Source organism: Leopardus geoffroyi, chromosome D1 (assembly GCF_018350155.1).
Source record: "Leopardus geoffroyi isolate Oge1 chromosome D1, O.geoffroyi_Oge1_pat1.0, whole genome shotgun sequence".
Taxonomy (NCBI): Eukaryota; Metazoa; Chordata; class Mammalia; order Carnivora; family Felidae; genus Leopardus; species Leopardus geoffroyi.
The window spans coordinates 97,142,013-97,164,751 of NC_059329.1; the positions used below are offsets into that span (position 1 = coordinate 97,142,013).

General features: G+C 59.3%; 1 protein-coding gene across 4 annotated transcripts in view; it reads left to right on the forward strand.

Moving 5' to 3' along the window:
* Positions 1-11,503, forward strand: part of CD82 (CD82 molecule) — a 50,561-nt gene extending 39,058 nt beyond the window's left edge. For all 4 annotated transcript variants that reach the window (XM_045485045.1, XM_045485049.1, XM_045485048.1 and 1 more), the window contains 4 exons: positions 6,715-6,816; positions 8,755-8,958; positions 10,170-10,253; positions 10,557-11,503. In XM_045485045.1, coding sequence (XP_045341001.1) covers positions 6,715-6,816; positions 8,755-8,958; positions 10,170-10,253; positions 10,557-10,634 — 468 coding nt within the window. In that variant the 3' untranslated portion in view covers positions 10,635-11,503. The remainder of the gene's footprint in view (positions 1-6,714; positions 6,817-8,754; positions 8,959-10,169; positions 10,254-10,556) is intronic.
* The last annotated feature ends 11,236 nt before the right edge of the window (positions 11,504-22,739 follow it).

Below are 22,739 nucleotides of genomic sequence, written 5' to 3' on the forward strand. Positions count from 1 at the left end.
CTTACTTATTTATAAATCACACCCAGCCTGTTTCTCCGGAGAATTAGAGCTGAATTCCCACACAGGCACAGGGTCGCTAAAATCAAAAAGAGAGATGGGAAGAGGGAAACCAGTGTCCCTGAAGCCAGGGGACGAGATGCTCATGGTAGCTGAGGGCTAACATGAATGCTGAGCTTCCTGGCTGCCAAGGCAAAAGGGGAAATCGTGGTTTCGGTAAATGAAAGGAAGTTCGCTTGGTGATCAGACAGGAAGGCAGTGTTTAAGGGAGGGAAACTCTTTCCAGTGAAAGCTCGTGAGATCCGGTCTTCATTTCAGCCCTCTTGGCACCCAGGGCTTCTCTGAGACCCAGTCCGTGGTACCTTATAATCAGGGTGAATAAAAACAGGGCCCCAGTGAGTTCCTATGATTCAGAAGCTGGTCGACTCTATAAGGTTTTTGAGTGGTCCCCTTCTCATCCTCTGTGTGTTTCCCCATCTACGTTAATAAAGATGGCGCCCATCTACCGTCATCTATCGGATGACAAGCACATGCCAGGAGCTGAGTAGTAACTTGGTACTTGGTTCAGTTGTACAAGCATTTTCCAATTGAAGAAACTGAGGCTGAAAAAAGCAAAATGACTTTTAGACACAGCCACACGTGACTCGGATGCGTCAGAGTGGAGAATTCCATCCCGATCCCTCTGACCCAAGGCCCATGCCTCCCGCTACAGTAGGCTGCCTCCCTGTGGGCTGGTATAATCTCTGCTTGGCCAGTGACCAGGAGCTATGCCTCAGAGGCGTCCCACAGCCCCAGAGCAAGGCCTGTTTGGAGAATCGGGACTCCCGACTCCGGTCCAGACTGTCACACCCCACTGTTCCCTCCTCTGCCTCCTGCTTACCGCACCCCACCCCCCTCGGGCTCCACATCTCATGTCTCCGGGTCCCAGCCTGCCTCAGCTTGGCCCCCCTCTTCTCCTGGAAGGCAGAGGGATGTTTCCTGGCTCTGCTGGGGAAGTTCTGGCACCACTCTATCACCCCGAGTTGGAACGAATGATTTATTTTTTCTTTCCCAGCACATTGTAAATCCTGGTGGAAGACTAAACATGCCCTTGATGATGTTTATTCCTGCAGATGAGGTCCAGCTGGGGAGGTGAGCCTTGCTGAGCCTGAAGGGAAGAGGCCTTTTAAAAGCAAGGGCCCATCCTTCCCCTCACTCTCCAGGCCTCCCGGGCAGGTGGGAAGGACGAGCCACCGGCCCCCCCCCCCCCCGAAGAGGTCTCCAGGGATGCCATTTGTCCTTCCTGCCCCAAGTTCTCAGCAGCCACTGTCCCCAGGGGAGCGACAGGGGAGGCTGGGAGCCTTGGGCAAGACACGTGGCCTCTCAGGCCCTGGGTTACCGCATCTGTAAATCGAGGGGAAGCCTGCTGGGCCCCCACTCCCAGGGCTGAAGCGAGCACACGCTGCAACACGTGTATAAAATCGGGTGGGGGCCAAGGCCTCAAGTCCACAACCTAACTGCGTGGGTGGTGATGCCTGCTCTGAGGCCCCCCGGCAAGTGACTCCGCCCGCCTCTTTGTGCCTCGCGCGCCTCGCAGGTCAACCAGCGGTAACCGTGCGTGTCCACCCCCCCTTATCTGCAATCCTGAAACCCAAGAACCACTTTGAAAGGCAAAAAATGCCACTTGTAGCTCATTTGGTGGCAAAATCAAACCTAAGCAGAAGCAAGGCTATTTGTGGCCTCTGTTTACCCCCATTTAGGAGTCCCTCGGGAATTATGAATGGGAGAGACCACGGGGTGTGGCACAAACCCCAGTCCCTTTCTAAAAGTGGAACCTTCCTCGGTGCCAGAGCACGCTGGCCCCAAGGGCCACCTCAGAGCGCTCTGCTGAGGATGAAGACTGTCGCCGCGTGGGAAGGGCATAGCGTGGTGCCCGCCCAGGGCAGACATCTGCTGGCTCCGTTACAAGGGTCTACCGCGATTGTCACCGTCATTAACTTCACTGATGCTTAGTAAGGGCTCAGTAAATGGCGGTCGTACCTGTTGCCATTGGTGGAACCTGAGTATTAGCAAGAGCTGTGGGCACCGGGATTTGGGAGTGAAGATTCCCTCTGGCTGTTTCCTCATCTGCCTATTTATCCAGCCTATTTAGTGGACACAGCCCAGGTCTGGGCTCCAGAGGCCCTGTGTTCTAGGGTGGGCTCGGACGATTTACCCGGCCTCTCTGAGTCTCAGCTGTGGTCTGGGGCCATTCCCAGCGCTGACACTCTGGGATCCTGACTTGTTCTCCGCAGGCAGTGGAGAGTGGGAGAGGGTCAGGAGGAAGGACGTGAACATACTGTTTGCCAGGATGTCGGGCACTGGCCTTGGCGTGCTTAAGCAGGCCGTACTGCTAACCCGCCCACAACCCACACGGGGGAGGCCACCGGGGCTTCGGTGGGTTCCACCGGGGGCTTGAACAGAAGGCCTAGGGGCTGAGGGCTTGCGTGGGCTGGGTGGGAGCTGCGGGGTAGAGGTGGTGACAGTGGCCGGGCCACACTGCTGGATGCTCCCCCGGGAGGCTGGTCAGGAGAACTGTGATGCCCTTCCCCCCACCTCCTCTTTCCCACCTAGGAAACTCAGAAGAGCCAGTGTGCCCACACCCTAACGTACAGGTGGTAAGACGGGTTCCTTGAGGACAATGCAGTTCTGTGAGATGCCTGCTCACTGTGCTGGAAACTTCCTGGTCCACCGGCCTGGATTTCTACCGGCCTTGGGTGTGGGCAGCTGGAGCCAGGACAGAGAGAGGTGGCCTTTCCCTTCCCTCTTGGGAAAGGGAAGAAGGCGTCCAAGCTGCCCTTCTGGAAGGGAATCATGGAGAGAGTGGGATGGAGACTCTGGCGTACCTGTCAGGTGCTGGGGCCTGTGTGGTTCCATGGCAGCGGAGGGCAGTGCCTGACTCAGACTCTGCCCGAAGGGACTACAGGAGCCTGGGGAGTTCTGGGCTAGCTGCTTGTGTAGACTGTGGCTGGCTTTCAGGAAAGACGGAGGCAGTGGGGACTAGGAATAAACAGGCTTCCCCCTCTGAGTTCACCATCGCAAAGGGCCCGCGTTTCCTATCGGGATCCCAGGATGATGTCTCGGATCTGCTGTATCTGCATGCTTTTTTGTTTTTTCATTTTCTTTAGTTTTTATTTTTGAGAGAGAGAGAGAGGGAGACACAGAATCCAAAGCAGGCTCCAGGCTCTGAGCTCTCTGCACAGAGCCTGATGCGGGCCTCGAGCTCAAGGAACGTGAGATCGTGATCTGAGCCGAGGTCGGACGCTCAACCGACTGAGCCACCCAGGCACCCCAAAGTTCTTACTCATTTTGAAGCAAGGGGCCCCGCATTTTCGTTTTGCATTGGGCTCTGATTACACAGCCGGTCCTGGGCAGGACCCTTCATCGCACAGATAGTGCCACAAGCCAAAGTGGCCGGAGCTGGTGGGAGGCTCGGCTGGATCCCAGGACTCTGTCCCTCTCCATCCCTCGCTCCTGGTCTCCTCCATCGGCTCCCTTCTCAGGCAGGCCGTCCCCAGGGGAGCCTGAGGTGGCCGCCAGCGACATAGGCCCTCATTCCGCCAGACTCGTGGAAAGAGAAGGTCCCCCCGGGTAACGAGCCCGTTCTTGAACCACTCACTCTACTCAGGGTGTGGAAAGCGCCAAGTGGCCGCTTGGGACTTGCCCACGTCAGCGCGGGGAGGGACAGAGCTTCCCAGCCCCGTGGACATATTGAGGGGTGGTTACCCCTGAGGAAAGCAAGTACCGTTTCGAGAAGGGAGAATCCAGTGCAGAGCGGACAAGTTGCGGAGGCAGGGGCGCGGTGAGATAGTGGGCATCTTCCCGCTCCCCCTCCCTGTTCCTTCTCTTCCCAGGAGAACTACCTGGTTGCCAAGGTGACCTCCCTGAGCTCCCAACATGGCTTCCTGGGCCTCAGGATCCCCAGGCATCCGCTCCGGGCTGAACCAGCCCCACGCCCTGGCCCCTATGGCCCGGCTATGTCCTTCAGCTACCTTCTGGGCTGCAGGACGGTGTGGTGTTTCCATGGAAACCACCCAGCCTCGATGGAAACCACCCAGCTTCCATCACTTTCTCATTTCAGAGGGACTGAAATAGGGAAGTCCGGGCTGCTGTGGCAACCACGCTGGGGAATAAATAGAGTCTAGGTCGCTGGGGCAGGCAGGTGGGACAGCCGTGGAGAGGCAGCCCGCCATGCAAATGCCTCTGGGGACCCCCCTGCTTGCCGCGCCGCGCCTCGGGGATCCTCCGCCCACTGGGGAGAAGAGGTGGAGAACAGACGGTCAGGGCCCAAAGGCCCGAGACCCGCAGGCAGCCGGCCCCAGCTGTGTGACAGGGGCCGGCCGCTCAGCTTCTCTGGGCCCTCCTTGACACGGCCCTGACCTACTGCAGGGTCTGGCCATGCGTTTTAAGTGCTGGCAGGGCTTAATGGGTGAACACTTAGGCTGGGAATCAGACAAGTCTGGGTCTAAATCCCAGCTCTTCACGTGTTGACTGCGTGAGCCTGGCCAAGTTATTTAATCTTTCTGGGCCTCGCCTTCCGCATCTCCGAAAATGAGGGACCGGTCTGCCCTGAGGATTAAAATGAATCAATGCCCTCAAAGTGCTTAGCACGGTGCTGGTGCAGATCTCGCACTTGATAAAAGCTAGCCACTGTTGTTGTTGTGATTAGTACCAACAGGAAAGCTTTGCAAATCGTGAAGCTCGCGGGGGGCGGGGGGGGAGTAAAATAAAAAGTACCATGCTGGGAGTTGTGTCAAGAGGGAGAGGGGCAGAGAGCCCTCCTGGGGAGGGGGCTAGTGTCCTAGGGTTAGTGAGGGGGGCAGGGAGCCATCCTGGGGGGCTAGTGTCCTAGGGTTAGTGAGGGGGGCAGGGAGCCATCCTGGGGAGGGGCTAGGGTCCTAGGGTTAGTGAGGGGGGCAGGGAGCCATCCTGGGGAGGGGCTAGTGTCCTAGGGTTAGTGAGGGGGGCAGGGAGCCATCCTGGGGGGGGGCTAGTGTCCTAGGGTTAGTGAGGGGGGCAGGGAGCCATCCTGGGGAGGGGCTAGGGTCCCAGGGTTGCGGGGGCGGGGGGCAGAGATCCGTCCTGGGGAGGAGGCTAGTCTCCCAGGGTTGGAGGGGGGGTGGGCAGGAAACAGGGAGCCAGGGCTGTGGGTCCATCCGGAGGATGTGGGTTCTCTGAGCGCTCTGTGAGAGCCGCCTGTGGGGTTCTCGCGGAAACCCACTCACTGCACTATGAGCTGGGCTCTGAAAACCCCTGCCTGGAAGTACCTGTCCCATATCCTAATCCTTTCCCCAGAACCCAGGGCAGGTTTGCGGCCATCCCCTTGGCGCCCTGGCCCCTCGCCCTGGGGTTCAGTGGTGACAGCAGGAGGCTGTGACCAGCCTCTTCATGCTGATGTGCCAGGCAGGCCCCGGAACAAAGTCCACGGGAGAGGCCAGGCGGGGCCAGGCTGGGGCTGGCTCTTGCCCCCTCCCCCCCCCCCACTCCTACCTGGAGCCTGGGGCCCTCCCTGTTCTCAGTTCTCAAAGCCGGTTTCGGGTTTGCCTCCCTTTGCACAGCTGACTTGTTCCTGAAAAGCTGCCGAATTGCGAGCCTCTGTTTGGAGCTCCGCTGAAGGGCCTTTGGGGTTGAACCGTTTGTCCCCTGCACCCCTTCTCTGCCTTCTCTGCGAATCGCCGTTTTCTTGGTGGGGTTCAGGTGCCTCGCTCCGTCACCGAGGGACCCCGAATTCCCAAGCACGGAGGGGGATCAGGATGGTCAGGATCTGGATTTTGTGGGGCTTTGGCAGGCACGAGGATTAGTTAGTTGGGAGAGTGTGAGTACCAGCCTTGTGTGAGGCGTGTCACAGAGTACACGCCCATTCGCTATTCAGGCACACCACTCCTACTCCGGCCAGGCTTCAGCAGGTACAGCCCTTGCTCCCATGGAGCTGACATCCCAGTGAAGGGGAGAGATAATAAATCCTGAAAACAAATGAGCACGGGACGACAACACTAGGAAGGAAAACACAGCCTGCCTGCCCTTGCAGGTTGAGGAGGGCCTGGGAGGGGTGGGGGGAGGGGATAGAGAAGGGATGTGTTCTATAGGGTGATCTAGGAAGACCGTTCTGAAGAGGTGGCATTGAAGCAGAGCCCTGGAGGAGGTGGAGGAGTGAGCCTTGTTAATACTTGGGAGAAGGGGAAAAACAGCTGGTGGGAATAATAAGTGCAAAGGCCCTGGGGCAGGAGCGCGCCTGGCAGGAAGACAGCAAGGAGACCTGTGTAATCGAAGCAGAAGCAGCGAGACCAGAGGAAAGGGGGTTTGGGAGGAGCAGGGGCCGAACAATGTAGGGCCTTGTGGGCCACTGAGGGGATGATGCTGGTGTTCTTCCCAAGAGGGCCGGGGGACCACTGGAGGGTTTGCAGCAGTGACATGGAAAGATGCACATTTAAAGGGTCCTGCAGCCACTGACTGCTGAATAGAGCATAGGGCGGGAGTGGCTGGCCCTGACCGCTCCGGGCTTAGTGTGGCGGCCAGCAGGCGGCTGGCGCCCTAGAAGTACCAGGAAAGTAGTTGGAATGGACAGTGAAATGCCTTCAGGCCAAGAGCGTGTCCCTAGAGTTGGGGTGGGTGAGGAGAGAGGCCTTCTGAGTGGATGTGACCACAGGTGGCGCACGGGTTTCAGGAAATCTGCCTTTGATCTTGTTCTCCGCTCTGCAGCTAAAGGAGGAGATGGGCAACGTCGTGACCAAGCTCATTCAGAACTACAAGGATGGTCACGAGGACAGGCTGCAGGAGGCCTGGGACTACGTGCAGGCTCAGGTGAGGCGGGGGTGGCAGGGACAGGGCGGCGTGAGGGTCCCGGCCTGTGTGGGTCTGGGTCTGGGTGTCCGTGTCCCTGACAGAACGTGCCAGTGACCGTGTCTGTGCGTGCGTATCTGTTGGGGGCAAGGGGGCCCCTGAGGCGTCCCCTTCCCTGGCGCCCCAGCCACCACAGTCCCTCGCTCAGGGGGCCCAGGGTCCTGGGGGCTGCCCGAGGCTCGCAGCGCTCCGGTCTGGGGTCAGGAAGAAGGCCCTCGTGTCACGCCAGGCTGGGGAGTGTCGGGAGTCCGTCCTGGGGGCTGAGGAACCGTGTGCCAAGGCTGATATGCTCACACGAGTCTGAGTGGAGGCTACCTCTGGGAGGGTATTGACAGGACAGGTGCCGTGGGAACCTTCTGGGGTGAGAGGAAGGTTCTATCCAAATCCTGATGCAACTGGCAGTTAATGCCAGTTGTGTGCACATGCAGTGTGCAATGCAGTGTGTGAACATCAAGCTGTTTGTGCCAGTGTTTGTGTATTCCACCTCAGTTACAGTGAGAGAGATCGACCGACTGAATGAATGAATGAATGGCTGAATGAATGAATGAATGGCTGAATGAATGAATGAATGGCTGAATGAATGAGTGAGTGACTTGCACTCTGTGTTCCCAGCCTGCCCTGGTGGTGAACCATTCACCACACCCACAAATGGACCCCAGTGATGGTGAGGATCAGATGGGGCCAGTTCGGGGTGTCGGGGGGGCTGTGTCAGCTGGAAGGCTCGGTGCACGCAGGAAGATGTTTTCGTCACACGCTCCGTGTGACCCGCCATTGCTGAGATTAGAAGGAGGCTGCTGTCCCAAGATGAGCACGTACACCTTCAAGGGCAGAGCTGGGTCCCTCGAGGGATGGCGTGCACCCTACCGTGGGAGGTAGCTGACTGGTTGGGGGGTTCCCGAGGCAGACAAGGCCTCTAGATCATTCTGTCAGACGCTGCTTGGAACTGGGGCTAAGAAAGCTGACTGAGTCAGGCTCCCGGGGGCTGGAATACCAACTCTGACACTTTCTGAGCCTCAGTTTCCTCGTCTGTAAAATGGGGCTGTTGATCCATGCCCGTGTGCGATGTTTCTGAAGCCCACGGCCCTTACGCACCACGTGAGTGGGGAGGTTTTATTGTTCCTGCACAGCCACTGAGACGTGGGCCGGTGGTGGCTGGGGACAGATCCTGGCACCAGTCAGGGTAGGAGGCTCTGCCTGGTGTGGTGGAAGGGCCCAGGACACCTGTCTGCTTTTGCTGAGCGTGTGAGGGCCTGGGGGTGCCCCTCAGAGGCGTCAGCCTCCCTGCCAGAGGAGGCAGCCAAGTTCCGGAGCAGATGAAGCCGGGAGGAACTACTGCCTGCAGCCTGGGGAGCCTGAGCGTGCTTGGCTCGCCCCCTGCTGGCCACCTGGCTGCTCGTCAGGCACCCGCCACCCTGAGATGGGAGGGAAGCAGGCGGGGTGGGGGGGCACAGACCACACGTCTGAGCCACAAAGACCACAAAGTTGAGCCGCTGGTCAGTGGCAAAGCTGGGATTCGAACCCGGTAGCCCAACTCTAGACCCCCCCCCACACTCTTCAACAATGTGCCGTCCACCTTTCTTGTGTCCTATACGACTACGTTCTGTCTTTCAACTTGAACGTCCCTCCTGTTCTTTATTATTTTTACTGCTCCCAATTTATTTTTCCTCCTGTTTTAATATTTATGGTATGTGTTTCCTGAAAGCGCCTTTAAATTCCCCGTGGCTCACAGAAGCCAAAGTGAAACCTGAACTCTGATCCTGGCGATTTGGGCAGGACCTGGGGGGGGGGGGCAGTACCCGAAAGCGGCAGATCCGAGCCTCTGTCCTGGGAGACCCCACCCCGGCCAGGAGGGCGGCCTGCCTGAGGGCCGTGGCCACAAGCGGCTGGTCTCCCCGGCAGGTGAAGTGCTGTGGCTGGGTCAGCTTCTACAACTGGACGGACAACGCTGAGCTCATGAACCACACCGGTATCACCTACCCCTGTTCCTGTGAGGACCAGGAGGGGGATGACAGCTTCCCTGTGAAGACGGGCTTCTGCGAGGCCCCTGACGGCAACAGGACCGAGAGCGGGAACAACCCTGAGCTCTGGCCCGTGTACCGTGAGGTGCGTGCAAGGTGGCCTGGGGCACTCGTGGGTTTGGGCACAGGCCAGTCAGGCTTGCCTGGGCTACTCCTTCCTGCCTCCCCTCCTTCCTTCCCTCCTTCCTTCCTTCTTCCCTCCCTCCCTCCTTTCCTCCTTCCTTTGTCCCTCTCTCCCTCCTTTCCTCCTCCCTCCTTCCCTCCCTCCCACCTAACCTTCTTCTTTCCTTCTCCTTTCCTCCTAACCTTCCTCCCTTCCCTTCCCTTCCCTCCCTCCTTTCCTCCTTCCTTCCTCCCTCTCTCCCTCCTTTCCTCCTCCCTCCCTTCTTCCCTGCCTCCTTCCTTCTTCCCTCCCTCCTTCTTCCCTCCCACCTAACCTTCTTCTTTCCTTCTCCTTTCCTCCTAACCTTCCTCCCTTCCTCCCTTCCCTTCCTTCCTCCCTCTTCCCTTCCCTTCCCTTCCTCCCTCCCTCCTTTCCTCCTTCCTTCCTTCCTCTCTCCCTCCTTTCCTCCTCCCTCCTTCCTTCTTCCCTCCCTCCCACCTAACCTTCCTTCCTTCCCTCCCTCCTTCCTCCCTTCCTCCCTTCCCTTCCTTCCTCCCTCCCTCCTTCCTTCTTCCCTCCCTCCCACCTAACCTTCTTCTTTCCTCCCTCCTTTCCTCCTAACCTTCCTCCCTCCCTCCTTTCCTCCCTCCCTCCCTCCTTCCTTCTTCCCTCCCTCCCTCCTTTCCTCCTTCCTTCCTCCCTCTCTCCCTCCTTTCCTCCTCCCTCCTTCCTTCTTCCCTCCCTCCCACCTAACTTTCTTTTCTTCTCCTTTCCTCCTAACCTTCTTCCCTCCCTCCTTCCTTCTTCTCTCCCTCCTTTCTTCTTCCCTCCCTCCCACCTAACCTTCTTCTTTCCTTCTCCTTTCCTCCTAACCTTCCTCCCTTCCTCCCTTCCTTTCCCTTCTTTCCTCCCTCTTCCCTTCCCTTCCCTTCCTCCCTCCCTTCTTTCCTCCCTTCCTTCCTTCCTCCTCCCTCCCTCCTTCCCCCCTTCCTTCCCTTAGCTGTTCCTGCCCTTGATTCATCTGTTTGCTTGTCATTTGTACCTGTCTCTACATATTCGTTAATTTATCCATTCAAGGAGCGTACTCCCCTCTCTGCAGGCCCTCTGCGCTGGGGGCGGGCCCTCCTGGTGATTGTGCATGGAGGGGTGAGGCGGCTGGGCGTGGGTGACATGGCTGTGTTCTCCCCTTGCAGGGCTGCATGAAGAAGGTGCAGGTGTGGCTGCAGGAGAACATGGGCATCATCCTAGGCGTGTGTGTGGGCGTGGCTGTCACTGAGGTCGGAATCCTTTCCCCCCACCCTACCCACCCCCAGCCATATCCCATTGTCCTTGCTCTGCTGAGGCCCCCTGGAGGCTGAGGCCCATCAGCTTCTAGAGGCCCTGCAGCAGGCCTGGCCTGACCACTGCCCCTCCCCGGGTCCCTCTGCTGCTGGAATCACAGGCTGGGCAGAAGGCTTTAGTTGTGGGTCTGCTTAATCCTGCGCAAACCCCGTGACCCTCGCTGACCCGGACAGTGAGATGCTGCTCCAGGGGCCTGGGTGGCCCTGCCTCCCTCTGACTCTTGCCCTCTCCCCCAACAGCTCCTGGGGATGCTCCTGTCCATCTGCCTGTGCCGGCACATCCATTCCGAAGACTACAGCAAGGTCCCCAAGTACTGAGGCAGATGCTGCCCCCACCTCCCTGCCCGTCCCCCAGCCTCATGGCTTCTCGGGGTCTCCCTGGCTCTCCTCCAGGCTCACCTCCCACCTCCCTCCCCCACACCCATCCTGTGCCGGCTGGAAGCAGGGGCTTTCTGGGGCCTGGACCCCTCTTCCTACCTTTTTGCCTCCAGACTTGAGCCCCGGGTGCTCTGTGGATCCTCTGCTTACCGCCAGGGTTCTCTTAGCAATCCAGAGAAAACGCTCCCCGCAGCGTCCCTGCACAGGCGGACTGGGTTTCATACCTGCCTTGGGAGCTGTATATATTGGATGGCAAAGTGTATTGAAAATTGAGGGTCGGGGTGGGGGTGGGGGGTGGATAAGGCACCCTGGGCTGTCAGGGGATGCCCACTGCGTGGGTAGACTTTTTTTCCACGATAACGCTTCTGTCTTTGGTTTTCACATTTTCATTGAAGGCAGTGGGAGAGGGCGGGCTTCGCCTGACCGTAGGAGCAGCAACCCATCCCCGGGCGGCCCCAGCCCCGCCCTGGCAGCTCAGCTCAGCCTAGGCCATGCCGTGAGCTGGCAGAAGAGCCCCCTAGACAAGGGAGTCTGGACTGGCCCCAGGCTGCTTAGGGAATCCCAAGGGCGAACGCTTGGGGCATGACACAGAGCTGACCCTGCATTCGCCAGGATCCCGCGCTATCCAGGGACGGGGGGAAGGATGCTTTTCCCCCGGGAGAAGCTAGGCTGGCCTGTCGTCTGCCCCCTAGGGAATGGGTGGGTGAGGCTGTGCCTTGTGAGGGGGTGGGGAGAGGCTCTGTGCGTAGCTCTGTGAAACATGTTCGAGGTTTGACAACTAACTATTAAAGAGGATTTGTAACAATCCAGTTGGCTGCTTGGAGGTACTGCTTCTGAGGTCGGGAGGACCGACGGAGAAGAGGCCGGCGGCCCCTGAAGCGGGGCCCCGAGGGCCGTGGCTGGGAGGTGTTTCCGTTGGGCCCACCAGGTGGCGCTGCTGTCCCAGCCAAGGAGCCCGGCGGAGCCCGAAGTTGTTCCTTCTTCCATGGCTACTTCCAGGCACCCCAGCAGCCCCGGGCTGGTGAGCCTTTCATACCAGCGGGAGCACTGGTGAAAATGCAGATTCCAGGGCCCGGGGGTTCTGATGCAGCAGATCTGGGTTGGAGACCAAGAATCTGCATTTTTAGCAGCCCGCCAGTGATTCCTGATTCATGTTGCTTTAGATCCCCAGGCCCTGATAAGATGTAGCCACAGATGCTCCCCAAAGGGGGGGGGGGGGGGCAGGCCAGACAGCCTTGTCTCCAGCCGGGAGGTAGGAGCACACACTTTAGGGACAATGTGTCTGTTGACCTGAACCTAATTAATTTCTTGCAAAAGACTTTCTGTGGCTGCTCCACAGGCTCAAGCCCGTGCAAGGCACGGGGACAGCCCCAGGGGCCGAGGAACCCTGCAGCTCCATGGAGGCCGCTCTCCGCTGCAGTCAGAGGCTCTCCCTGGAGCTCTTACAGTGCACGGAGGTCTGAGGGCTCCGAGTGAAGCCATTCCAGCTTATTTATGACCTGCTTCATTCCACGGGGAAGTACGGGTAATAAAATATAAAACATAACAGGGAAAATACAAAATTATGAGGAAATAGAGGCATGGGTGAGATAAGTGCTGCTGAGCTGCCCCACCTGGTGGTGGCACATTCGTGCTGTGCACCTCACGTGTTCTCCATGGCTGTACTCAGAGCAGACATCACTAGTCGATCGCCATTCTCATTGCCTTAGCCCAGATGCCAAGGCCATGCTCAAAGCAAATGTTACTCATTGCAGCCTCGGAATCCTTCCCTAGTCAGTACTATCCATAAATCAAGTTGGCATGCAAAATGAAAGCAGCTGCCGTCTTTGAGCTCTGGTCGTTTGGTTGAGCCGTATCTAATTTTGCCTCCGAGCTTCCTGGTGGTCAAAGCAAAAAGGGAAACTGTCAGCTTTATAGCTCTCGTTTCCCAAGGTTTCCTTAGCTTAGCTACTAGGAAGAGTGTGGCTGGCTGGAATCTAGAATTCAAGACCACCCTCAAACACACAGACTTTGATATCCCTTCGTGACTGGAGCAAAAAGCATAAGTGAGCCTACGGGGCCTGACCTTACGCTGGTTATTGGCAGCAAGGACAGAAGCTGTGCGTCTGTCCAGGAGTAGACAGGAAGACCCAGTGAATGCATGCAAAGCAATTGGGTGACCATTTCACATAGTAATCGGTGCTTAAATAGCATGTGCTCTGTCCTGGCCTCCCTGACATAGGTTAGCGGATTTACTCACTATAATCCTATGAGGTGCCTATCCCTCATTCTCCCCAGTTTACAGATCAGGATGATGAACAAGTGATCAAACGATTTCAGCATCCTGCTGTCACCGACAGGAGCCAGAGTCACACCCCGGCCCTCTGGTGGCACGGTCCACAGGCTGAGGTGGATCCGGGAGCTGTCCCACACTGGCTGTCTGCCCCCTCTGGCCCGTGGAGGGACCCACATGCCACCCCTGGCCTGATGATGGCCTCCTAGGGGAAGAGAGGCTGAGTCCCCGCCTGTGGGTCAGATAAGGAGACTCGGAGCCGTGTGGGGTGGGGACGCAGTCAGATTCAGCTCAGAGGTGCCTCGGTGCCCCTCAACAGTCCCACATCCCCAGGTCTCAGGGAGGGCTTCTCTGAGGAGGGGCTTGGGCCGTGGGAAGAGCAGTCCCGTGTTCCAGCGGAGGCTCTGGTGCTTTGCAGCCACACGACCCCTGGCAAACCCTTTCACCCCTGGGGACCTCCCTTTCCTCATCTGAACGCTGGGATGGAGACAGGGTCGTGCGAGGCTCAGGTGAAGGGATGCAGAGACCTCAGCAAGGTGCCTGGTTCCCTGGGAGCCCCGAACCAGAGTGAGTTAGCGGCCATGGTGCCCGTCTCACAGCATTGCCGGCTGAGCAGACTTTCCGGTCTCTGGCCCGGTCCGCGGCAGTAGGCGTCAAGGGGGTCCTACAGGGGGTGAGGGTCTGCAGGAGGTGGGGAGCGAGGAGCACGGGGTCCTAGGGGGCAACATAGAGTCTAGGCCACCGGATGGTGCCACTTCCTGCCCTTCAGGGATGCCCGTGTGGGGAAGTCCGGGCATGAGACCCGGGGAGTAGAGGCCACGAAGGGGCTTAAGTGTCCCAAACCAGGTCTCTGCCCCCGTGATCTCTCAGGGTTCCATCAGGCCCCTGGAGACAATACCCGGGGTGGGGCCAGCAATCAGAAGAACGCAGAGAAACTGGGGGCCCGTTTCTTCCCCCATTTGTGTCTCCCCTCCTCACCCCCTTTAGGCCAGGGTAGTGGGGAGAATGGGATGCTGGGATGGCCCAGGAAGCCAAGTCCGCCCAAAGAGCAGCAGCGGATGTCAGCTGGCCAAGAACAGAGCACCAAGTAAGATGTGGGTGACCCCGGTGCCTGGGTGTTTGGGGCTGAGGCTGGGAGTTTTGTGGGGGGTGCAGGGGAGACACAAGAGAGGTCCGAGGTAAGCACTCTCCCAGGCCGTCTGCTGACCCCCAGCCTAAATGGAACCAGCTGAGGGGTGTCGGCTACAGGTGCCCTCTCTGGCCTTGGTCGCTTCCCTCTTGGGTGGGCAGAGCGCAAGGGAAGCTGGAAGATTCTATCTGGCCTGTTCTCCAGGGCCCTGTCATCCTAATGGGCCCTCACAACCTCACCCTCAGGGAGGGTACAGGGAGCCTCTCAGGATGGCTCTTCAGAAATTCCTTGTCATCGGGGGCCCGGGACCTGGGTTTGGGTCTAGCTGAACCTCCGTCTGTGTGACCCTGGGTCACATAAAGCAGGGGTGAGCTCAAAATTGTGTCTGCAAAATAAAGAAGGCGGAGACCGTGTCAGAAGTTACCAAGAGGGTGGGCTGAACCCCCAGCCTGCTTCCTCCGGAGGCTTGTCCCTGGGCCTCGCCTCTAGAAAGTGCCAGGGCCAGGACTGGAACCGCCCACTGCCTCCCAGGTTCCTGGACACGCCCCCAGGCTGGGACGTGTTGTCAGCGCTTGGCCTAACTTCTGTGACGCCTGGGCTGGGCACTGTGAGCACCGAGCCTGTGGGGCCCTCACTCCCACCTCCTGGGGAAGGCCCAGGTTCCACTGCCCTCCTTACCAACACCCCAGCGCCACCCCCCGGGCTCGTGACGGTCCTTCCGGAGGGAGGGAGCACAGTCCGGCTTCTCTCATTCCTGGGCGTGGAAGCCAGACTTGAACTGGAATAAGGTCCCGTGCAGACTGGCAGGCAGTCCGGAGGCGATTGTTGTCAACCAGGAGAGAAGAATGCCACTTTTGCAGTGTGCCATGGCACACACACACACAGCCCCCCCCCCCGCCCCCCCCACAGGCCCCGCCACCCCCGAGATCTCGGTCCATTCTCATCTGTGAGTGAACCTGGAGCCTGTCGTCAGACTAAGCTGTGGGTGGCCAGTGTTGGGCAGGCAGAAAAGGCCAAATGTCTGCCAGCCTGGAATGTTCCGGACCGGCCCTGGCAGACCCCAAACCTGCCTGTTCCCTAGCAGAGCCTTCTCCAGCCCCCTCCCTGGGGCCTTACAAGTGAACAGGTTTCCCAGGCTGAGGAGGGACATGGTGAAGGAGGCTAATGTCACCCATGACCCTGGAGTGTCCCGTCAGCGGGGCCCCTCCCAAAGGACTGCCGCCGCATCCTTCCCCTGCAGGGCGACGGGGACCCAACTTGCCTCACCGCCTCGGGGCAAATTATCTGGCCGCTCTCTGGGGGTTTTGGGCTAAGCTTCCTTTGTTCACTGGTTGTCCATTTACGTATCCATTCCTTCGTTCGTTCATTCTATGAATACTTAAGTGGGCACCTATAGGCCAGGCACTGTTCGAGGCTCTTGAGAACACAGCAGTGAAGAAAATCCCTGACCGCATGGCACCTGCATTCCGGTGAAAACAAGGGCTCTGGCACACTCACCTGGACACCTCCCCCCCCCCCCGACACATGTCACACGCCACCCCCGCTGACACCACAGTCCTTGCCGAATGTTGCCGTGGGATCCCGGGGGCCCCTCCAAGGCCTCTGGCATCCTGTGGAAGGAAGCAGAATAATGAACAGCCAGCGGACAAACAGGAAAGCGTGCGGAAGCACTCCTACTCAGCCCCCTTCCCCCCTGCAGCCACACGCCACAGGAACCGGGCCCCCTGGCAGCCCCCTCCCGATGGAAACAAATCAAACCAAGCAGCTCCCGCGCTCAGGAGCCGCGGCCGCAAACCTCTCCCTCTGCTGGGACACGGAGGCTATAATTCCAAACTCCCAGTGTTAACTGTGGGAGTTGCGTGAGGCAACAGACACAACGAGCTGTTTCCAACGCAGCCTCTCCCCCTGCCTGGTCCTCCGCTTCAGTGGGAGCCCCCATCCACCGGCGGGATGGACAGGAACAGGCCAGCGGAGAACTCGGGTGCCTCCAGGGCAGGAGCCGTGGATGGGTCCGAGAGGCTGGGCCGGGCCAGGAAGGGATCTGTGCCCAGTCCCCGCCCCGTGGGGTGGGGTCCCCTTGCTTCTGGGGAAGGTGCAGCAAGCAGGTAGGAGGAACTCTGAGCTGTGAGCACCCCCACCCCCACCCCCGGCACCTGCTTTGGGCTGGGGGAGGGCAGTCCGGACAGAAGCCAGTCCTTCCCTGCCCACTATGTCACCTCACATGCCTCAAGTAGGCCCCCTGGGAGCAGGAAAGGGCTTCCTGCGGGATGCTGGGGGTGTGGAGTGGCAGAAACAGTGGGGGGCTGGAGTGCAGAGGGGCTGGAGGGGAGGGACGGACGGAAGGTGGGGTCTAGAGAGGCCCCAGCAGCCTCTTGGGGGGCTGTGGGGGGTGGGGGGTGCTGGTGGCAGCTGACAGAAGTGAAGAGGTGTAGCCTCTGCCCCTGCAGCACGCACATGGCTGAGCCCAGCTTGGGACTGGCCAGGGTGACAGCGACCCTGTGTTCCCAGCAGCCAGTCCTCTTGGTGCTCCTTTACGGAGGACGCCGGGCCTTGGGGGGCCGGGAGGTATCCTGTGTCCGGTAGGATGGGAGGAGAGAGGCCCTTCCTCCGAGGGGCCGGCTCCACACCTGAGGGGGGAGGGAGTGCAGGCGTGAGAAGGATGCTGTGAACCGGACCCCAGCCAGAGGTGGAGCCTGGAGGAAGAGCTCTGCAGGGGGAGGCGTGCCCTGGGCAGCAAAGGGGCCGGCAGGGCAGCTGGAGGAGAGAGGGCGGGAGGCCAGCAGGCCCGGGGAAGGTGCATCTCCCTGGACCCTGCCTCCCGCCCAGGCAGCAGCAGCGGCAATCTCAGCAGCCACCTTGTACATAGTGCTGATGTCCAACCCCCCCGCCACCCCCCGTCCTCAGCCAGCACGGCAGACACGAGTGCTCCCCCCACCCCCTGTTGGTTGTGGAAACCGAGACTTGGAAAAGCGACATTGTGTGCCGCAGGCTGCCCCTCTGCACGAATCTGGGAGGAGTCATTCACACTGTAGTCTCAATAAGTGGTTTCCCCTAGTGTTGGCAGCGAGCAACCAGAAAACCGCCCGTGACTGCCTTGCGTCTCTGGTCACACAAATGGAGATGCTGGGATTGGGCCCTGGAGCCTGTGGCTCAGCGTCCAGTGCCTTCTCGACGCCCCCCACCTCCCCCCCCCCCCCCGCCACCAACCCATTTCAGAAAAGGAGCTGAGGAGGTGGTCCCTTTTCGAAGAGACTCAGCTCAATGAAATCTGACGTTTCATCCACAATCTGTGCAGTAACGATCGGGCACCCACTGAATGCCAGGCACTGGGGAGGGAATCAGGGCGCAGCCAGGTGACCGAAGTCCCTGTGTCACAGAGCTCGCAGTCCAGAGACGGGGCACAGGCAAGAAACACAAACCAGAAGATGGGCCCCGTGTCGGGGACAGCTGATCAGGACTGTCTCTGTCCATCAGTACATGCACAGAAGCTGACGGAAGAAGCCTGTCCCCGGACCGGCTGGCGTCACCTGATGTCCTCGTTGTCTGGGGTTACGTGGGGACGGCCACTCCACGAGGAGGCTGGCCGGCCCGGAGTTCAGGAGGAGGCACAGGAGCCAATCAAAATGTGGATATAAATGTCACGGCCTCCCGGGGGTTCCACGTGGGCAGGGAAACCTTTCCCAGGCAGCCGAGGGAAACTATCTGGACCTTGGGATGGTCGACTGCCTCGTCGGGAGAGTTTGAGTTTGCTTGGGGGACGGCTGGGGCTGCCCTGTGGGGAGGGGCGTCCAGGTGTGCTGGGGGTACGTCCTGCCTCTGAGGACGGAGGGGGTGCGGGTCATTAGGTCCCCACGACCCCACGCGTGGCATGAGTGCGGCGGGCCCTGTTTGGACTCTGGTCTCCATCCCCTGAGGGTACAGGAGTTTGAAGGTGGTAACCTGCTTCTGAGGCTAAAAATGGAGTGGTGAAGCCATCTGGGAGAGCCACGGACCTTGCTGCTGGTGTCACAGGGCAGAGAGGGCAGCCGAGTTGGGATCACTGCACTGAGAATCCAGAGACCCAGTTCTGGCCCCAGTGGCGGGCAGAAATGATCACTCTGTCCCCCTTCTTGTACAAACGCCCCCCGCAACGTGACCGTGCAGCCAGAACTTCCCCGGACCCTGCCGTGGGATCCTGCCGTGGCCAATAGGAGATGGGGAGCGGCCAGGGGGCCGATTCTGAGCCCAAGCCTCGAGAGGTTTCGTGCCCTTCCACTCTCTCCTTTTCTCAAAACTCTGCCACTGCATGTGAAGGAGCCCGGGTTAGCTTGCCGGGGGCTGAGGGCAGGTGGCCTCGTCACCTCTTTACCCCAGCCGGCAGCCCGCTGGCCCTCGCAAGGCCACCCAGCCCACCCACGGCCAGCCACAGATGCAAGAGGAGGCCCGAAGGACCACCCAGCCGAGCCCAACCTACGTTTTTGACAGGCAGCGTCAGGAGGTAAACAAACGGTGGTCATTTTCCGCCCCTAAATCTGGGGGCAGTTATTACAATATTATAATAGCTGGCTGATACGGTGATGACCTCAGAGGATAACGATGACGGCTGCCATTTGCAGAGGGCTTGCTGTCCGCCAGGCCCAGCTCCCAGCCCTGGATGGAGATCACCTCCTGGGATCCTCCCATCGGCTCTCACACTTGGTGCTTGGATCCCCACTTTAGAGACAAGAAAACAGAGGGGTGGAGAAGGCCCTCGTCCGCGCCCACCTGAACAGTGAGAGGCAGGGGCGGGATTGAAACCTAAGTCCGGACTCGGCTCTGAATCACCTTCTCAGACGAGCCTCAATGTCACGGCAAGCCAGCGGCGCTGAGAGGGAGTAATGTATTCTGCACACAGGGGCTGACGTCACTTAGAATGTTCTCAGCCTTCCGTCCCCCAAGAATCATGCCGCGTCTCGCCCGGCTCTTCTCTCAACCCCAGCCGATGCCTCTAATCCCAGCGCGCTTTTAGAAAGAAAGACAAAAGCACAGATGTTGGGATCATCTGTCTTTCTTTTCTACTCTACCTCCTATTTAATCAGCAAATATTTATTGAGGGCCTGTCACGAGCCCATTTCCATCACGCTCTTTCCTTCGTGACGTTTCCCGGACGCTCGCTGGGTGCCAGGCCCTCACTCAGCACATAGAGTCCTTACAGACGGCACCGCGGTAGTTAGGGCCACCCCCCACTTTACAGACGGGAAAACTGAGGTTGCAGAGAAGTGAAGTGGCCACCCAGAGGCCACCGAACTGGTAAGTGGCCAGGACGGGATCCCATTCCAGGTCTGGCCGAATTCAGGCCAAGCCTCTTCTTTTTCTATTGCCATAGCTGTGGCTTTTGAAGAAGGGGTTTTGGAATTTCCCCTGGGCTCTGTGTATGGCAGGCAGGCGGCTGGGAGGCTGGGAGGAGAAAGGGTAGTGGGGTATTACAAACTGTGCCCTGACTCCCGGAGCTGGCCGGCTCCCTGCACGACGTCCGGGCCCCGGGAGCTGCCGGGGGCAGGGGGGGCGGGGGGCGGCGCATCAGGCCCATCAGGAGGTGGCGTTGCCGGGGCTGGAGAGATAACCTCAGCCTCCATCCTGCTCCCCTTGTGTCTGGCCCACAAGTCCCGGGCAGCCTTCCCCGCCACCCACCCGCCCCGCCCCTCTGCTTTGCTGCTGGACCGCAGCCACCTGCCGGCCCCGGGCGCTGGGCACGGTGCCCTTCCCCTCCCGGCTGACCTGTTTACAAATGGGGTATTCAGGGACAGCCTGAGCCGTCTCTGCCTTCCAGGGTGATCCCTGGGGTAGGGACTTAGCCGTCGGCCTCCCAAGTTTCTCAGAGCCCAGCTCCTACAGAGGCTGCCTCCTCCAGGCTGTCCCCACCCAGGTGTCCCGGTTGATCGGAATCCAGCTACAAAGAGTCTTCTTGTGGCCCAGGAACTTCAGCAGATGTGTGTGGGGTGGGGAGCAGGAGAGGTACAGAGGTGAGAGGTTAGGAGGCTGGACGGTCTTCTAGGCAATGGGGGAATCTTATCCCACAACCGCACCTGACTGCCCTCCCCTGGGGCGACTTGGGTGCTGGAAAGACCCCTGCGCTGGGGGCCCCCATCGGCTGAGAAACCTTCGACAGGTCACCTGAGACAAGTCTACCTCTCTGGACCTCCATCTCCTCGTCAAATCAGAGAATGCTGAGAGCCACTTACCACACAGACACGAAGTAGCCCGGGTTGAGTGAGCGCTCCCACTTTGCACACGTTATCTCAGCTGTTCCCCCCAACAACGCTAAGGCCTAAGAGTTCTCAGCTTCGTCCCCATTTTGCAGATGAGAAAACCGAGGGGGCTCAGAGCAGTTAAGTAGCTTGCCCAGGGTCACACAGCTGGTGAGTGGATGGCCAGAGGGTGTTTGAACTCAGCCACCCTGACTCCCAGCCCCGGGGGCTCGGCCTCATGGCTGCTGGCCTCCCTTCTCGGGGGAGGGAGCCTTTACAAATGCCTCGACGTCCTGCCAGGACACCGGCTGCGGGTCGGGTCCTGCTTCCACACCTGCTTGCCTGATGTGAAGCACGTTGCCAGCCCCAAACTCCCTTCATGCCCTGCGCTCCTCTGCTGTGCTAACCTGCTCACACAGGAGCCCTGCTCCTCCGGCCTCTGTTCTCCTGGCTCCCCACCGTCTTCTCCCCAGACTCTGGGTTCCTCGGGGCAGAGAGAGCTTCTGGCTCGTTCCTCACCCTGCCCCAGCTTGAGCACAGAAAGGACATTTAAGACATATTTACTGGGGCGCCTGGGTGGCTCAGTGGGTTGAGCGCCCGACTTCAGGTCGTGCTCTCGCGGTTTTGTGGGTTCGAGTCCGGCGTCGGGCTCTGTGCCGATAGCTCAGGGCCTGGAGCCTGCTTCGGGTTCTGTGTCTCCCTCTCTGTTCCTCCCCCGCTCATGCTCTATCTCTCTCTCTCTCTCTCAAAAATAAATAAACATTAAAAAAAATTAAAGAACTCAGGCAACGGTGAGTGCCCCATATCTGCCTAACAACCACTTAAGCCTTTTGTTGGAAATCTAAATTCCTGGGCCCCACCCTTGGAGATTCTCATTCCTTGATTGTGAGGGGCTCTGGGAACCTGTGTTTTTAACAAGCACCTCTGACTCACAGACGCAGGCATTTTGAGAAATGCTGGCTTAGAACAAAGCTCAGAGAGATCCACAGAAGAGGGAGGGGCAGATACACCATTAACATGGCCCAGAGGCTTGGGGCCAGGGTGTCCTCCTGAGAGAATGGGCAAAGGAGACAAACCTGGTGGGCTTCCTGAAGGAGGCAGCGCCGGGGCCAACCTTGAGGACTGGGAATGAAGACACGGGGGCCAGGGGCGTCCGGCTCCTTTACCACAATGACCACATCCAGAAGACAGAGGGAGGTGGCAGTAACCCCCTGCGGGCCAAGTCCAGGGCTCCGTGAATCGAGATGTCCCAGGGGAGCATAGGAATGTGATGTCCTGTCTGTCCCGTTTGGGAGGGAATGGGGTCAGGGCAGCACTTTCTAAAGGAATCCCAGTCGGGAAAAAAACCTCAGGCCTATGACTAGGCCAACTGGCCTCACCTGGGGGAGGTTCCCCTGGTTCTGGGAGGGCTGGGGGCGAGGGGGTTCGTGGTTGACATTCCCCGTTTCTGTCATGGCCCATCTAGAGCCGCATAGCAGGCATTAAGGCTAGAATTGGTTGCAGGATGTGCTCAGTGAATGCGTAGAGGAGTCCCAGGGTGTCCACATAGACGTCAGCACCGTGTTCCAGGGATCTGGGTCTCTAGGACCCACCGACAGCCTCCTGAGAGCTCCAGGCAGGACAGGACCTGCTCGTATCTTTAGGGTTTAGCTGTCTGGGGAGATGGGAAGGAGGTACCTGCAGGAGACAGAGAGCCTTGACAGCCAAGGGTTTCATGGAAATGGGCAACGTCCACCAGGCCGTGGGGGACAGAGGGCAGGGGCACAGCGTGTGCCGGGGTGTGAGATGCTCCTCTAGGCACTGGGGCCCGGGCTGAACGAGAGGAGACGTGTCTGAGGCGGGATGGGCCAGGATGCCCACAGCTCGTCAGAGTACAGGACATGTGTGTTTTCTGAGGACCGAACACGGGCCTGGTCTTCCGATGTGTTTCACAAGACACAGAACATGCCCCTCCTCGTCCTCCTCTTCCTCCTCCTCCTCCTCCTCCTCATCAAGGTTATGTGGTCTAGCAAATTTGGGGAACAAAACACAGAGAGCGTGTATGGACCTAGAAAGCCAGAGAAGACTGGGGAGCAGCCCGGTGAAGGAGGTACATGGTCCACGTCTGGGAGGCACCGGTGAATGTTCTCGGTCGGGAAGGGGCCCGAAGACCCTCGAGTCAGTCCCACCCTCTTCAAGGCCCCGTGAGCAGAGCCAGCTCACAACAGGACGAGCGAAGTAAACCTTTCCTTCCCTCCGCCTCTCCTTCTCTCTCTCCCTCTCTAAGCAGCCTCTGACATTGCAAAGAGCAGGACGGGGAAGAGGGGCGGAGGAGCGAGGACGCATGCAGTGGGGGCAGGAAGGCCAAACCCCCTTCAGGGCTCACTGCCTGTGGAGGGGAGCACGGGTAGATGTGTAAACTCTAACCTAAGCTCACGGCTGTGAGTATTACCTGGGCC